We start from the raw sequence: 18,026 nt of genomic DNA, 5'->3' as shown, positions 1-18,026 counted from the left end.
GGCCTAATTACACATTCATTCAATACACCTATATCAGGTTTGTGGTGCTTATACTTATTACTATTCCACTCGTGCCCGTTTCATCTTACGTTGTCGAAACAGGCTCTTTGTCTAGTTAGGAAAATAAGTTTGGTAAAAATGTACTAAGCAGTTATATGGGAATAATGTATATATTTTTTTCTTTTTAACAACCTCTCTTTTGAGAAGCAGACTAACTGTGTAGTCAAGAGGTGCTTTTTTCCAGCTTCCGTCAAACCTTTTTCTTTTTTATCTCCTAGGGATCTGGAGAAAGTTGCTCACGCTTTTTATCTTTTCTCGGCTTGATTACCGTAACTCGTTGTATTCGGAGATCAGCAAATCCCTGATCACGCAGGCTGCAGTAAGGTTCAGAATGCTGCTGTCCGTTTTTTTGGGTTGGGGCATGAAAGTTTGATTCTGTTTCTCTAATATTAGCTTCTTCGCATTGGCTGCCTGTCAGGTTATGACAGGACTAGGTGACAACAGTGACGAGCTCCAAGCCTGTTTTTTTTTTTCTCGTGACTCAATGTTTCCTTTCTTAGTGTCTTCAGACCCGCTCCATGGGCAATACAAAAATAAATTGTATTGGATTGTATTCTGCGGTGGGCTGGCGCCCTGCCCAGGGTTTGTTCAATGGCTTCTTCAAGTTCGGGAAGGTAAAACTGGAGACACAGAAGAACTGCCTTCTCAATGTTTACCACAACAACAAGACCCAGTTGCTCAACTTTATGATGATATTAATTTCTCGACTGTGACTCCCCAAGAACTTGCTACAAGAGCAATACTGAGCGTCACAAACGATGATTCTCTACATATTAACAAAGTTCTTGATCTTATACAGGGTGAAAAAGTGACCTTCAAGAGTATAGATACAGTAGTCAGTGACGATCCTAATGATCAACTAACGTACCCACAGGAGTTTTTACACACCCTTACACCAACTGGCATGCCTCCCCATATCCTTCATCTGAAGGTGGCAGCTGTAGTTACGCTACTCCGAAATATTATGCCATCAAAAGGTCTTTGCAACGGAACAAGACTCATCATTACCCAAATACATACACATATTATTGAGTGCAAACTGATCGCTATCCAAAATTCTGAAACAATCTTCATTCCCAGAATCTCTCTCCTTCCTTCTGACACCAATCTCCCTTTTAAATTTAAACGCACACAATTCCCACTCAGACACACCTTCTCCGTGACTATGAACAAGTCCCAAGGACAAACGTTTGCAAAGATTTGGGTTAATCTACAACAACCAGTCATCAGCCACGGTCGCTTGTATGTGGCTTTTTCTAGGGTTATGTCTTTCGACTCGTTATCTGTCGTCTCCACCAAAACACCTGTTCACAACTCCGTCTTTCAAGAAGTATTTATTTCTTCTTGACTTCTGAATTCCTTTCTCACCATTTTCCATTCCTATTCTTACACGGCAGGTGTCGGCAAGTATAGAAATAATAAATCATATAGCTCTCTGAGGCATGATTAATACAAAATACAGTCCTTGGTATTTGTGAGTTAAATACTTATAATCATTACAGTTAATGTTTTTTCTTCCTCAGTGTTCTCCCCGGTTTCCTTCCACAGTCCAAAGACATGCAGGTTAGGTGCACTGGCGATCCTAAATTGTCCCCAGTGAGTGCTTGGTGTGCATGTGTGTGTGCCCTGCGGTGGGCAGGCACCCTGCCCGGGGTTTGTTCCTGCCCTGCGCTGGCTCCGGCAGACCCCCGTGACCCTGTAGTTAGGATATAGCAGGTTGGATAATGGATGGAGGGCAGCATGGTAGCGCAGTGGTAGCGCTGCTGCCTCGCAGTTAGGAGACCGGTCTGGGTTCGCCACCCGGTGTGGCGTTTGCATGTTCTCCCCGTGTTTGCATTGGTTTCCTCCCACAGTCCAAAGACATGCAGGTTAGGTGCATTGGCGATCCTAAATTGTCCCTAGTGTGTGATTGGTGTGTGTGTGTGTGTGTGTCCTGCGGTGGGCTGGCGCCCTGCCTGGGGTTTGTTTCCTGCCTTGCGCCCTGTGTTGTCTGGGTTTGGCTCCAGCAGACCCCCGTGACCCTGTAGTTAGGATATAGTGGGTTGGATAATGGATGGATGTATTGTATTGTATCACATAGGACAGCGGTGACAAACTCCAGTCCTGGTGGGCCGCAGTGGCTGCAGGTTTTCATTCTACCCCTTTTCCTAATCAGTGACCAGTTTTCACTGCTAATTAACTTCTTTTTGCGTTCATTTTCATAGCCCTGTTTCTAAGGATTCAGTGCTCTGAATTAATTATTTTCTTCATTAAATGACAGCCAAACAGAAATCAAATGTGAAACAAATCAACAGTTGACCAGCTAAATTGGGGTTTCAAACTCCAAATAATTTCACCCTAACCCGTTTCTTAATGAGAAGCCAATTCTCACTGTTAATTAAACTCGTTATTTAATTCCATGGCTTGTTGCTGCTCTCATTCTGACACAGCAGACATTTCCATAACTGTTGATTTTCTGTTTTTCTAAGAACATTGTCAAAATATTTTGGGGACCTGAGAGATCAGCTTTACAGAGACTTTATTTCCAAATATTGTGTGATGGGCACAGGTGAGCTGCTCATGTGGCGGCTCGTTTCGTGTCTCATTATTGTTTGGCTGCTAATTAAGGACAAAGAAACAACTAAAGAGAGTCTGAGTCAAGTCAATTAAAACTTAAGGCAAAATAAGTTCATTAGCAGCCCAAACAGGTCACTAATAAAGAAGATGGTTAGAATGAAAACCTGCAGCCACTATGACCCACCAGGACCAGAGTCTGAAAATCGTCCATTAAGGCAGGGATTGGCAACTCCGGTCCTGGAGGACCACCGTGGCTGCAGGTTTTCATTCTAACCCTCTTCTTAATGAGTGACCTGTTTTTGCTCCTCATTAACTCCTTTTCCATTCATTTTAATTGACCTGCTCTTGAAGACTCCGACCCCTTAGTTTTTTCTTTTAATAAAAAAAGGTGTCAGGAATGAGGATCTGCTCAGGTCACCAAAACATTTGACCAGTGCTCTTAGAAAGAGAACATCCACAATTTCGGAAATACAATACAATTTATTTTTGTGTATAGCCCAAAATCACACAAAAAGTGCCGCAATGGGCTTTAACAGGCCCTGCCTCTTGACAGCCCCCCAGCCTTGACTCTCTAAGAAGACAAGACAAACCCCTTGTAGGGAAAAAAATAGAGGAAACGTCCGGAAAGGCAGTTCAAAGAGAGACCCCTTTCCAGGTAGGTTGGGTGTGCAGTGGGGTGTCAAAAAGAACAAATCCTCAAAACAATAGAAGACAATAGAAATGTCTACTAATGCACCACCAAAGCAGCCACAAGTCACAAAATTAAAGAACAGGTTTAATAATCGATAAGACTCGGCACCTCATTAAGCAGCTGGTTGGAATGAAATTGGTTGGAGTTTGAGACCCTGACTTAGTTGGTCTTCTGTTGACTCCCTCACTTCAAATTTCATTTCTGTTCATGGGTGTCATTTAAGGAAAGAAATGAAGCAATTCAGGGGAACAAATCAATTAAAATGAGTTCAAAAGAAGTTAATTAGCAGCAAAAACAGGTCACTCATTAAGAAAAGGGTTAGAATGAAAACCTGTAGCCACTGCGGCCCACCAGGACCAGAGTCTGACAATCGTCCATTAAGGAGTTCCCTTCCACTGTACATTTCGATTCTCTAGCTTTCTGAGAGCTTCACTGATACTGATGATTGCCCCACTCTCATTCATCCTTTTTCTTTTCTTTAACTCACTAACTCACCCACTGCTGGCTACATTCCACTTGATTGTACTTTTATTTCGGTTTATTTTATTTATGTTCCCTCCGGTTACAGTATTACTGATGTTGTCTTAAATGTGCTCTATAAATAACTTGACCTTGACATTGATATGCACAGACAGGGGTTGGCAGGATCTAACGAAAGCTTTCTTCTCTCTTCCTTTCCAGACCTTCGGAAACAGCAGCCTGCGTAATTCCAGAACCTTCCCTCTCAGTGACATCACTCCCAGTTCCCGCCCCCATGGACACACCCCTTTCCTCCTCAGCAGCACTTTTTTCTCACCCCTCAGTCCCATGAGCAGTGACTTCTCAACCCTTCCTATTTTCTAGCATGAGAGTTTAAAATACACAGGAAGTGACATCATCACAGCTGTCAATCATCTGGTCTGCAAAGGGGAAAAGAGGCCTTGAAGCACAGCGCCAACCCCTGGTGAGGCAGTATAACTGCAGTCGCTACAGCCCTTCAGCTGATACCTGATGAAGAGGAAAGGGGCAGGAACCGGGAGTGATGTCACTGAGAGGGAAGGTTCTGGAATTATGCAGGCTTCAAACCTTCGGACCCCCCCTAAACCTTTTGTCTTTTTTGTGTCTTCTTACATAGGAAAATACGCTTCTACTGTCCCGATTTGAACATTGGTGACGGTTACAAAAAAATATCACACAAAGGACATGTGTGAAGTGTGCAGCAGTGAACACGGCTCTCCTACCGTAATTATATTGACGTTTGTCTCTTTCACATACTTGTTGGGAAAAAAAACGCAGCATTTTTTTGCACGTTCTTTTCCGGGGATAAACATTAACGCTTTTAGAGATTAAGAAATTGTCAATTATTGTATTATCGGGCGGCACGGTGGTGCAGTGGTAGCGCTGCTGCCTCGCAGTGAGGAGCCCAGGGTTCGCTTCCTGGGTCCTCCCTGCGTGTAGTTTTCATGTTGTGGACGCTGAAGTCGGAAAAAGAAACTGCCCGGGGTTTGTTCCTGCCCTGCGCTGGCTCCAGCAGACCCCCGCGACCCTGTGTTAGCATATAGCGGGTTGGGAAATGACTGACTGTACTGGTTATCTGCCTGCTGTCATTGTAATTAAAGGCTAAAAAGGTACCCATGCTGGGAATTTGCAGTCTGGGTATTGGTAATTGGTGAATATTCTGCATTAGTTAAGATTTGAATGAAATGTAACCCACGTTAAGAAAGCTGCTTAGCCCCTGAGGTTTTATTATAAAGCACACGCTAATTAAACAGCGCTGAGGTTACGCAGAAGAGGGACTACTAGCCATAGTCATATCGCTCACCTAAAGCTCTGAACACTAAAGTACGTCAGGCTGACTCAGACGTTGCAGTGACTTATTGCCGATTCACACCAATGGTCTTTTAGAGTAAAAAACTAAATTGGTTTTGGATTAACGGAAGCTCATTTGGACGCGTGAGATGAAATTTAACATCTGTCTAAACTCATGCACGGAAGAGTTAAAACCGTCATGAAGGACAACGAAATGCCAGCGTGACTTCCAGAGGTCGCCCCCAGCAACCCGCAACCGTGGCCAAACAACCCGCGACCAAAGCGGCACGGTAGAAATAATACACTTTATTAGGTACACCTTGCTAGTAGCCGGTTGGACCCCCTTTATGCCTTCAGAACTGCCACAATTCTTCAAGGTGCTGGGATGCTGGTCCACACTGACATGATGGCATCAAGCAGTTGCTGCAGGTTTGTGGGCTCCACATCCATAATGCAAATCTCCCGTTCCAGCACATCCCAAAGGTGCTCGACTAAATAGAGATCTGGTGACTGTGGAGGCCATTGGAGTCCAGTGAGCTCATTGTCACGTTGAAGAAACCAGTCTGAGATGATGTGAGCTTTGTGACATGGCGGGGTATCCTGCTGGAAGGAGCCATCAGAAGATGGTGGTCCAAAAGGGATGGGCACGCGGTCAGCAATGATACTTGGGTAGGCTGTGGCGTTTAAACGATGCTCAGTTGGGGTCCAAAGTGTGACAAGAAAATATCACCCACACCATCACACCACCGCCAGCCTGAACTGGTGATACAAGGTGGGACGGATCCATGCTTTCATGTTGCTGACCCTACCATCCAAATGTGGCAGCAGAAATCGAGACTCATCAGACCAGGTGACGTTTTTCCAGTCTTCTATTGTCCAATTTTGGTGAGCCCATGTGAATTGTAACCTCAGTTGTCTGCTCTTAGCTGACAGGAGTGTCACCCGCTTTGGTCTCCTGCTGCTGTAGCCCCTCACTTGCTTCAAGGTTTGATGTGTTATAATTAATCCTTTTGAATTTATATAGCGCTGTTCTCACTACTCAAAGCGCTCAGCAATTGCAGGTTAACGGCCTTGCTCAAGGGCCCAACAGAGCAGAGTCCCTATTGGCATTTACGGGATTCAGACCGGCAACCTTCTGATTGCCAGTGCAGATCCCTAGCCTCACAGCCACCACTCTGTGTTGTGCCATCAGAGCTGCTCTTCTGCACACCTCACTTGTAACGAGTTCTTATTTGAGTTCCTGTTGTCTTTCCATCAGCTCAGACCAGTGTGGCCATTCTCCTCTGACCTCTGGCTCACCGATATTTTCCCTTTTTTTGGACCACTCTCTGTAAACGCTAGAGATGTTTGTGTGTGAAACTCCCAGGAGATCAGCAGTTTGTGAAATACTCAGATCAACAGCCATGCCACGTTCAAAGTCACTTCAGTCCCCTTTCTTCTGCCCCATTCTGATGCTCGGTTTGAACTTCAGCTGGTGTTCTTGACGATGTCTACACTCTGAAATGCATTAAGTTGCTGCCGTGTGATTGGCCGATGAGACATTTGCATTAACCAGTAGTTGAACAGTTGTCCATCCATCCATCCATTGTCTCCCGCTTATCCGAGGTCAGGTCGCGGGGGCAGCAGCTTGAGCAGAGATGCCCAGACTTCCCTCTCCCCGGCCACTTCTTCTAGCTCTTCCGGGAGAATCCCAAGGCGTTCCCAGGCCAGTCGAGAGACATAGTCCCTCCAGCGTGTCCTGGGTCTTCCCCGGGGCCTCCTCCCGGTTGGACGTGCCCGGAACACCTCACCAGGGAGGCGTCCAGGAGGCATCCTGATCAGATGCCCGAGCCACCTCATCTGACTCCTCTCGATGCGGAGGAGCAGCGGCTCTACTCTGAGCCCCTCCCGGATGACTGAGCTTCTCACCCTATCTTTAAGGGAAAGCCCAGACACCCTGCGGAGGAAACTCATTTCAGCCGCTTGTATTCGCGATCTCGTTCTTTCGGTCACTACCCATAGCTCATGACCATAGGTGAGGGTAGGAACATAGATCGACTGGTAAATTGAGAGCTTCGCCTTGCGGCTCAGCTCCTTTTTCACCACGACAGACCGATGCAATGCCCGCATTATTGCGGATGCCGCACCGATCCGCCTGTCGATCTCACGCTCCATTCTTCCCTCACTCGTGAACAAGACCCCGAGATACTTGAACTCCTCCACTTGGGGCAGGATCTCGCTACCAACCCTGAGAGGGCACTCCGCCCTTTTCCGGCTGAGGACCATGGTCTCGGATTTGGAGGTGCTGATTCTCATCCCAGCCGCTTCACACTCGTCTGCGAACCGATCCAGAGAGAGCTGAAGATCACGGCCTGATGAAGCAAACAGGACAACATCATCTGCAAAAAGCAGTGACCCAATCCTGAGCCCACCAAACTGGACCCCCCTCAACACCCTGGCTGCGCCTAGAAATTCTGTCCATAAAAGATATGAACAGAATCGGTGACAAAGGGCAGCCCTGGCAGAGTCCAACTCTCACTGGAAACGGGTTCGACTTACTGCCGGCAATGCGGACCAAGCTCTGGCACCGATCGTACAGGGACTGAACAGCCCTTATCAGGGGGGCCGGTACCCCATACTCTCGGAGTACCCCCCACAGGATTCCCCGAGGGACACGGTCGAATGCCTTTTCTAAGTCCACAAAACACATGTAGACTGGTTGGGCGAACTCCCATGCACCCTCCAGGACCCTGCTAAGGGTATAGAGCTGGTCCACTGTTCCGCGACCAGGACGAAAACCACACTGTTCCTCCTGAATCCGAGGCTCGACTATCCGACGGACCCTCCTCTCCAGGACCCCTGAATAGACTTTTCCAGGGAGGCTGAGGAGTGTGATCCCTCTGTAGTTGGAACACACCCTCCGATCCCCCTTCTTAAAGAGGGGGACCACCACCCCGGTCTGCCAATCCAGAGGCACTGTCCCTGATGTCCATGCGATGTTGCAGAGGCGTGTCAGCCAAGACAGTCCTACAACATCCAGAGCCTTGAGGAACTCCGGGCGTATCTCATCCACCCCCGGGGCCCTACCACCAAGGAGTTTTTTGACCACCTCAGTGACCTCAGTCCCAGAGATGGGGGAGCCCACCTCTGAGTCCCCAGGCTCTGCTTCCACATTGGAAGGCATGTTAATGGGATTGAGGAGGTCTTCGAAGTATTCCCCCCACCGACCCACAACATCCCGAGTCGAGGTCAGCAGCGCACCATCCCCACCATATACAGTGTTGACACTGCACTGCTTCCCCTTCCTGAGACGCCGGATGGTGGACCAGAATCTCCTCGAAGCCGTCCGAAAGTCATTCTCCATGGCCTCCCCAAACTCCTCCCACGCCCGAGTTTTTGCCTCAGCAACCACCAAAGCCGCGTTCCGCTTGGCCTGCCGGTACCTATCAGCTGCCTCCAGAGTCCCACAGGACAAAAGGGTCCTGTAGGACTCCTTCTTTAGCTTGACGGCATCCTTCACCGCCGGTGTCCACCAGCGGGTTCGGGGATTGCCGCCATGACAGGCACCGACCACCTTACGGCCACAGCTCCGGTCAGCTGCCTCAACAATAGAGGCACGGAACATGGCCCATTCGGACTCAATGTCCCCCACCTCCCTCGGGATGTGGTCGAAGTTCTGCCGGAGGTGGGAGTTGAAGCTACTTCTGACAGGGGGCTCTGCCAGACGTTCCCAGCAGACCCTCACAACACGTTTGGGCCTACCACACCTGACCGGCATCCTCCCCCACCATCGAAGCCAACTCACCACCAGGTGGTGATCAGTTGACAACTCCGCCCCTCTCTTCACCCGAGTGTCCAAGACATGTGGCCGCAAGTCCGACGACACGACCACAAAGTCGATCATCGAACTGAGGCCTAGGGTGTCCTGGTGCCAAGTGCACATATGAACACCCCTATGCTTGAACATGGTGTTCGTTATGGACAATCCGTGACGGGCACAGAAGTCCAATAACAAAACACAGCTCGGGTTCAGATCAGGGGGGGCCATTCCTCCCAATCACGCCCTTCCAGGTCTCACTGTCATTGCCCACGTGAGCATTGAAGTCTCCCAGCAGAACGAGGGAGTCCCCAGAAGGTATGCCCTCTAGCACCCCCTCCAGGGACTCCAAAAAGGGTGGGTACTCCGAACTGCTGTTCGGTGCATACGCACAAACAACAGTTAGGACCCGTCCCCCCACCCGAAGGCGAAGGGAGGTTACCCTCTCGTCCACCGGGGTAAACCCCAATGTACAGGCTCCAAGTTGGGGGGCAATAAGTATACCCACACCCGCTCGACGCTTCTCACCGGGGGCAACTCCAGAGTGGTAGAGAGTCCAGCCCCTCTCAAGGAGATTGGTTCCAGAGTCCAAGCTGTGCGTCGAGGTGAGCCTGACTATATCTAGCCGGAACCTCTCAACTTCGCGCACTAGCTCAGGCTCCTTCACCTTCAGAGAGGTGACATTCCACGTCCCAAGAGCCAGTTTCTGTAGCCGAGGATCGGACCGCCAAGGTCCCCGCCTTCGGCCACCACCCAACTCACACTGCACCCGACCTCCTTGGCCCCTCCCATAGGTGGTGAGCCCATGGGAAGGGGGACCCACGTTGCCTCTTTGGGCTGTGCCCGGCCGAGCCCCATGGGTGCAGGCCCGGCCACCAGGCGCTCGCCATCGAGCCCCACCTCCAGGCCTGGCTCCAGAGTGGGGCCCCGGTGACCCGCGTCCGGGCAAGGGAAAACACCGTCCAAAATTGTTTTTCTTCATAGGAGGTTTGTTTAACCGCTCTTTGTCTCATCCCTCACCTAGGACCAGTTTGCCTTGGGTGGCCCTACCAGGGGCATAAAGCCCCGGACAACAGAGCTCCTAGGATCATTGGGACACGCAAACCCCTCCACCACGATAAGGTGACGGTTAAAGGACGGTTGAACAGTTGTGCCTAATAAAATGGCCAGTGAGTGTATATAACAAGCAGATAAATGAAACTATTGAAATTCTTAAAGTAGCCAATGATATGAAAGTAAAAGAGCACAATCTCAAGATTCAGAAACAAAATTAAACCAGCAAAGGAAAACAAATTCTTAAGCTGAGATATAAATGAATAGAAACTCAGAAGCCAAACGCTATACAGTGCATCCAGAAAGTATTCCCAGTGCTTCACTTTTTCCACATTTTGTTATGTTACAGCCTTATTCCAAAATGGATTAAATTAATTTATTTCCTCAGAATTCTACACACAACACCCCATAATGACAATGTGAAAAAAGTTTACTTGAGGTTTTTTCAAATGTATTAAAAATAAAAAAACTGAGAAAGCACATGTACATAAGTATTCACAGCCTTTGCCATGAAGCTCCAAATTGAGCTCAGGTGCCTCCTGTTTCCCCTGATCATCCTTGAGATGTTTCTGCAGCTTCATTGGAGTCCACCTGTGGTAAATTGAGTTGACTGGACATGATTTGGAAAGGCACACACCTGTCTATAGAAGGTTCCTCAGTTGACAGTTCATGTCAGAGCACAAACCAAGCATGAAGTCAAAGGAATTGTCTGTAGACCTCCGAGACAGGATTGTCTCGAGGCACAAACCTGGGGAAGGTTACAGAAAAATTTCTGCCACTTTGAAGGTCCCAATGAGCACAGTGGCCTCCATCATCCGTAAGTGGAAGAAGTTTGAAACCACCAGGACTCTTCCTAGAGCTGGCCGGCCATCTAAACTGAGCGATCTGGGGAGAAGGGCCTTAGTCAGAAAGGTGACCAAGAAACCGATGGTCACTCTGTCAGAGATCCAGAGGTCCTCTGTGGAGAGAGGAGAACCTTCCAGAAGGACAACCATCTCTGCAGCAATCCACCAATCAGGCCTGTATGGTAGAGTGGCCAGACAGAAGCCACTCCTTAGTACAAGGCACATGGCAGCCCGCCTGGAGTTTGCCAAAAGGCACCTGAAGGACTCTCAGACCATGAGAAAGAAAATTCTCTGGTCTGATGAGACAAAGATTGAACTCTTTGGTGTGAATGCCAGGTGTCACGTTTGGAGGAAACCAGGCACCGCTCATCACCAGGCCAATACCATCCCTACAGTGAAGCATGGTGGTGGCAGCATCATGCTGTGGGGAACTGGGAGACTAGTCAGGATAAAGGGAAAGATGACTGCAGCAATGTACAGAGACATCCTGGATGAAAACCTGCTCCAGAGCGCTCTTGACCTCAGACTGGGGCGACGGTTCATCTTTCATCAGGACAACGACCCTAAGCACACAGCCAAGATATCAAAGGAGTGGCTTCAGGACAACTCTGTGAATGTCCTTGAGTGGCCCAGCCAGAGCCCAGACTTGAATCCGATTGAACATCTCTGGAGAGAACTTAAAATGGCTGTGCACTGATGCTTCCCATCCAACCTGATGGAGCTTGAGAGGTGCTGCAAAGAGGAATGGGCCAAACTGGCCAAGGATAGGTGTGCCAAGCTTGTGGCATCATATTCAACAAGACTTGAGGCTGGAATTGCTGCCAAAGGGGCATCGACAAAGTATTGAGCAAAGGCTGTGAATACTTATGGACATGGGATTTCTCAGTTTTTTTACTTTTAATAAATTTGCAAAAACCTCAAGTAAACTTTTTTCACGTTGTCATTATGGGGTGTTGTGTGTAGAATTCTGAGGAAAAAAATGAATTGAATCCATTTTGGAATAAGGCTGCAACATAAGAAAATGTGGAAAAAGTGATGTGCTGGGAATACTTTCCGGATGCACTGTATGAAAATCAAAATCAAAGAACAAAGAAGAATTTGTAACCAGGAAGATCTTTAACCAAAATAATGCAAGAGTTTTATGTTTTAATGATCCACAAACTTGGACAACCCGGAAGTGTACAAACCCTGACTTTTATACCTTTACATACTGTGACACTAGAGGGCGTTGTCGCTCCTCTAACCCGACAGACAGATACTGACATCACGAGAATTGATTTATTTCTCTTCCTCTTCTTAAACAGTGCTCTCAATATCAGCACAGCCACAGGCAATAAAGCACCATACACCACACAATTATCTCTTTTCCTTCTCCTCCACTTCTCCCAGCAAGCTCTGTCCTCTGCCTCCCAACTCTGGCTCGCTCGCTGGGTCTTCAGCAGTCCTTTAAATAGTCCTTGACCCAGAAGTGCTTCTCTTCTAGTACTTCTATAAGGGAAGCATGACTCCCCAGGTCCTTTCACAGCACCCCCTGGCGGCACCCAACAGCTTCTGAGAAACCAAACTCCAAGTCCCAGGATGCCCTGTGGGAAACCAGGGCACAGCTACACTCCAGGGGAGCTGCCATCTAGCGTTTTAAGGGTGGCAGTGTCCAAAAGTCGCTGCCTTCCCCCATCCTTCCATTATAGGGGTGTCCCGGTCGGGCTGAACTGCCGACTGTCTCTCACAATACCAATGCTGACATGTTAATTTTGCTAGTCAGGATGACCAGAGGTGTGTGACACAACAGCCTGGCATTACAAACCCATAAAAACACAATATGGCACCTCAAGGAGACGGTTTTCTACAACAACATACCACTGTCACGGGTGTGCGGATGGGTATCAGGTGAAGGGCTCTAGTGGCTGCAGTTACACTGCCTCACCAGGGGTTGGCGCTATGCTTCAATGCCTCTCTTTTCCCCTTTGCAGACCAGATGATTGACAGTTATGACATCACTGACATCACTTCCAACATCCACCCGCCTAGACCCGCCCCTTCCTGTCCGGTGGGCAGAAAACCGGAAGCTCTGCCATTGTCACTAGTTCCATACTGAACTCTGCAAAGAGCTGGTTCTTTTTCATCTTGTTGTGTCATTCACTTACATCATATTAAAAAAAGATCTGACTATCAAATCTCTTGATTTCTAACACAACAATATCTCCATTATTCTTACAGGCCAAGGAAAATATAAAACTTCATGACATGTGAAGCCAAAGAATTGACGGCTGGTAGACGGTTGCACTACATGGCCAAAGGTTTGTGGACACCTGACCATCACACCTAAATAAGCCTGTTGGACACCCCATTCAAAACTCATGGGCATTAATAAGCTGCTGCCCCCACCCACCATAACATTTTGGAGTGGGTCTGAAGAATGTGTGCCCATTTGTGAGGTCAGTTACTGCTATAGGCTCACCAATTTATCCCAAAAGTGTTTAGTAGGGCTGAGGTCAGGGCTCTGTGTGGACCACTAGAGTTCCTCCATGTCTTTATGGACTTGGCTTTGTGCACAGGGGCGCAGTGGTGCTGGAAGGAGATGGGTCTTCCTCAAACTGGAAGAGCACAATTGTCTCCAGTGCCTTTGTATACTGCAGCCTTAACAGTACCCTTCACATAAACCAAGGGGTCCTGGTCCAAAATCTGCCATTATCGGTAAACCATTAAACTTTACGGTAGTCACTATGCAGTCCGGGAAGGCAGCATTCAGCAGGCATCCGCTAAACCCAGAAGGGTCCATCAGAGGGGTGTGTTACTTCATGTGAAATAAAAAAGGACAAACAAGAACAACACACTGGTTGTTGTTGGAACACATGCACCTTATCTACCTCAATAAATGGATGTGTCAGTCTGTGAGCCCATCTGATTGCTGTGTCTGTCATTCTAACAGATGGTGCATTAAAAGCATTTTTAGTAATAAAATGTATTGCATTTCTCATTCCAACAGATGGTGCATCACAAACATTAATACTGCTTTCATAAATCCCATAACAAATGGCATATAACCGAGACATACTGTATGTATTGCATTTGTCATTTCAACAGATGGAGCATCACAAATATTTGACAGGTAGCAGAGCTAGTAAAAAGATCAGTGTCTGTGTATCTGTGTGCATATGTGGTTCCTATGTCTCTGCCATTCCAACAGATGGAGCACCACAAACATTAACACTGGTTTTACATATGGCAGATTCATACGCATTGCACTTTTCATTCCAACAGAAGGCACATAACAAACATTTGTAGTAATGCATTTTATTACTACAAGTGTTTGTGATGCACCATCTGTTGGAATGACAAATGCAGTAATATGCATTACTGAATAAATTCCAGTAGATGGTGCATTGAAAACATTAATGCTGAGGTCTACATTGATTACCAAGATTTCAACCCATCTTAGACAGGTAGCACAGCTAGTAAATGGATATGTGTCTGTGTGCCACTTGGATGGTATTTATGTCATTTCAACAGATGCCACATAACAGACATTTGCAGCAAAGCATTTTATTACTACAAATATCTGTGATGCACCATCTGTTGGAATGACAAATGCAGTGTGTTTTATTATAATATGCATTGCTGAATAAATTCCAGTAGATGGTGCACTGCAAACATTAATGCTGAGGTCTACATTGATTACCAAGATTTCAACCCATCTTAGACAGGTAGCACAGCTAGTAAAAGGACCTGTGTCTGCGTGTCTTTTTGGTTGCTATTTATCTGTCATCTCAACAGATGCCACAAAACAGACATTTTGCATCAATGCATTTTATTACTACAAATATTTGTGATGCACCATGTGTTGAAATGACAAGTGTAGTGTATTTTATTATAACTTGCCTTACAAAATACATTCCAATAAATGGTGCAGTGGAAACGTTAATGCTGAAGTCTTTGTTGATTTCCTAGATTTCAACAGCTAATAAATGATAAGTGTCTGTGTGTTCATCTGGTTGTGTCATTCCATGACGCATCACAAACATTAACATTGCTTTTACCAGTAACGGAGACATATGCATTGTGGTTGCCATTTATTTGACATTCCAACAGATGGTACATCACAAACATTAACAATTGTTTTACAAATATACTTATGTATTTTATTTGTCATTTCAACGAAGGGTGCATCATAAACATTTGTAATAATGAATTTTATCATTACAAATATTGGTGATGTGCATTCTGTTGCAATGACAAATGCAACCAAATTTATTATAACATGCAGTATAAAGTACATTCCAACAGAGGGTGCACTGGAAACGTTAACACTACTTTAACAAATATCAGACACAAACAGTATGCATTACATTTGTCATTCCAACAGAGGGTGCATCTCAAACATTTGTAATAATGCATTTTATTACTACAAATATTTGTGCAATGATAAATGCAATGTATTTTATTATAACATACATTACTAATACATTCCAACAGATGGTGCACTGCAAACATTAATGCAGAGGTCTACATTGATTACCAAGATTTCAACCCATCTTAGACGCATAGCACAGCTTGTAAACAGAAATGTGTCTGTGTGTCTCTGGTTGCTATTTATCTGTCATTTCAACAGATGCCACATAACAAACATTTGCAGCAAGGCATTTTATTACTACAAATATTTGTGATGCACCATGTGTTGGAATGACAACTGCAGTGTATTTTACTATAACATTCATTACAAAATACATTCCAATTGATGGTGCACTGCAATGTTAATGCTGAGGTCTTTGTTGATTTCCTAGATTTCAACATCTAGAAAATGATAAGTGTCTGTGTGTTCATCTGGTTGTGTCGTTCCATGGCGCTTCACAAACATTAACAATGCTTTTACCAATAACTGACACATATGCATTGTGGTTGCCATTTATTTGACATTCCAATGGATGGTACATCACAAACATTAACAATGCTTTTACAAATATCTGACACTTACTGTATGTATTGCATTTGTCATTCCAACAGAGGGTGCATCTCAAACATTTGTAATAATGCATTTTATTACTACAAATATTTATGCAATGATAAATGCAATGTATTTTATTAAAACATACATTACTAAATACATTCCAACAGATGGTGCACTGCAAACATTAATGCCGAGGTCTACATTGATTACCAAGATCTCAACCCATCTTAGACGTGTAGCACAGCTAGTAAACAGATATGTGTCTGTGTGTCTCTGGTTGCTATTTATCTGTCATTTCAACAGATGCCACATAACAGACATTTGCAGCAATGCATTTTATTCCTACAAATATCTGTGATGCACCATCTGTTGGAATGACAAATGCAGTGTATTTTATTATAACATGTGTTACAAAATACATTCCAACAGATGGTGCACTGAAAACATTAATGCTGAGGTCTGTGTTGATTATTTAGATTTGAACCCGTCTTAGTTAGGTAGCACAGCTAGTGGTGTTGTAAAATGTAAAAATCCAACAACTAACAATATACTCAAAAGTGCGTGGGGCTCGACTATGGGGGGCGGCTTAACTAAGCTAAGTGACACTCTGAAGCTGAGCCACCAACTCACAAAGCATAATTTAAAGAGAAAGTTTGACTTTTACAGCTCAGGCAAGTACCCCACGGGATTAAACTTTTAAACGGCTTGGCCTAATCAAATAAGGACAAACACATAAGTGATGACACAAGATGAAGGAAAACAAATCCCTGCACGCCATACCTGACTGACTGACCAATCCCGGCTACCATTTAAATATTCTTCAGGCTGATAGATTTAAACGCGTAACCCCACGTTAAACGAACCCACTATGAGAATGAATGAGGAAGGCAGCACGTCGTAAAGATTTATCTGATCAGACAGAAACGGATTTGCGAGTCACTTAACGTGCTAGGGTTTGGGCGACTGCTCGACACTTCAGATCCTCCATAAGAGAATCAAGTACGTAAAAGGCGACATATTAAAAAAATGTCGCAGGCTGCCTGCCCACCGCTGATCTTTTGCGGGTCACTTCTTCTGCACTCAATTCACTGAGGTGTAAACGTGCGTGCCGCCGCCTCCTTTTTTTTTTTTTTTACATTACTACTCCCTTGGAGAGTTTCTCGCCGCACTTGAACCTTTTGTTTCCTTCATAATGCAACCTAACTGACACTCCCTCCATAAGGTCAGTCCGATGATTCTCCGGGTCGACTCGTTTTGTAGCGTCCCTAGCAATGAGGCTAACAAAATGAGCAGTGACTGTCAGCGTCTTTCGAGTGAAGCGCATTAAAGCAGCCGGCACATGCGCGGGTAACAGAGCGCGCGCGCACACATCCATTTAACGGGAACGCGCTCGCTCAGCCCCGGCTGTTAGACAGTCTGCCCGGCTCTCAGTTGTTGAACCCCTGGCTTTGCTTGCCACACAAAGTTGGCATGTGGCGGTCAGCTTCAGGTGTGTTTAGTCGAAAGCCGCTTAACGGAATAGCAATTCAGATGATTAAGCGCTTCGGGCGGTTTAGGAGCGCGGCAGCCTAGTGTTCAAGATTCACTCGGCAACTCCTTGCCGTTCCGTTGTCTCTTCATATACTTCATAACGCAAACATCACGCTTTGGAAGATGACATGCATGCCGCTACGGATGTGACTTTTAATTTTTATAGACCGAGACTTGCTTTATTATTCTCGTGGCACGATCGGGTTTCGCCTCCATTCATTTTAAAATCATGGATTCTTACAAAAGGGGCGCTCCAATGGGGTCTACAATCTTCAAAAAAAAAAGAAAGAAAGAAACACCGAGAGCACTTACCATAATGTGAATTGGTTAATGTTGGTACCGGGAGCAGCCTGTACGGAGACGGCGGAGCGAAGAAGGCAGGTGCGCTGTCCAGGGTATCTCCCTCCCTCTCTCTCTCTCTCTCTCTCTGTCTGTCTTCTCTCTCTTGCCGCTCCACCTCTTCCAAGCCCGGCGGTTTTCTTTTCAGTCCAAGCTGAGCTGAGCGCTTCGCTCACAAGCCAAAGAGCGTTAAAGGAAACGCGAGACGGGCAAGAGCAACGCGGAGGACGAACCCGGCCTTGTGATTGACATCAGCTCTCAGCCAATAGGAGAGGAGCTCAGCTCGGGCCGGCATCCAACAACAATGGGGACGCGAATCGAACCATACCTTGGCGGAGGGTGGCCGCCAGCTGACTGGATGGCAAGGAGGGGAGGATTTTGTATTGAAACGCGGATAATGGCAGTTGAGACGCTGTGGGAAAC

General features: G+C 46.3%; 1 protein-coding gene across 1 annotated transcript in view; it reads right to left on the bottom strand.

The window, feature by feature from the left end:
• Positions 1-17,826, bottom strand: part of elovl2 (ELOVL fatty acid elongase 2) — an 80,387-nt gene extending 62,561 nt beyond the window's left edge. The window contains exon 1 of the mRNA XM_028790827.2: positions 17,577-17,826. Coding sequence (XP_028646660.1) covers positions 17,577-17,579 — 3 coding nt within the window. The 5' untranslated portion in view covers positions 17,580-17,826. The remainder of the gene's footprint in view (positions 1-17,576) is intronic.
• Between the last annotated feature and the right edge of the window lie 200 nt (positions 17,827-18,026).

Source organism: Erpetoichthys calabaricus, chromosome 6, assembly GCF_900747795.2.
Source record: "Erpetoichthys calabaricus chromosome 6, fErpCal1.3, whole genome shotgun sequence".
NCBI classification, from domain to species: Eukaryota; Metazoa; Chordata; class Cladistia; order Polypteriformes; family Polypteridae; genus Erpetoichthys; species Erpetoichthys calabaricus.
The sequence above is the reverse complement of the archived record's forward strand: the minus strand, read 5'-3'. Positions and strand labels throughout refer to the sequence as shown.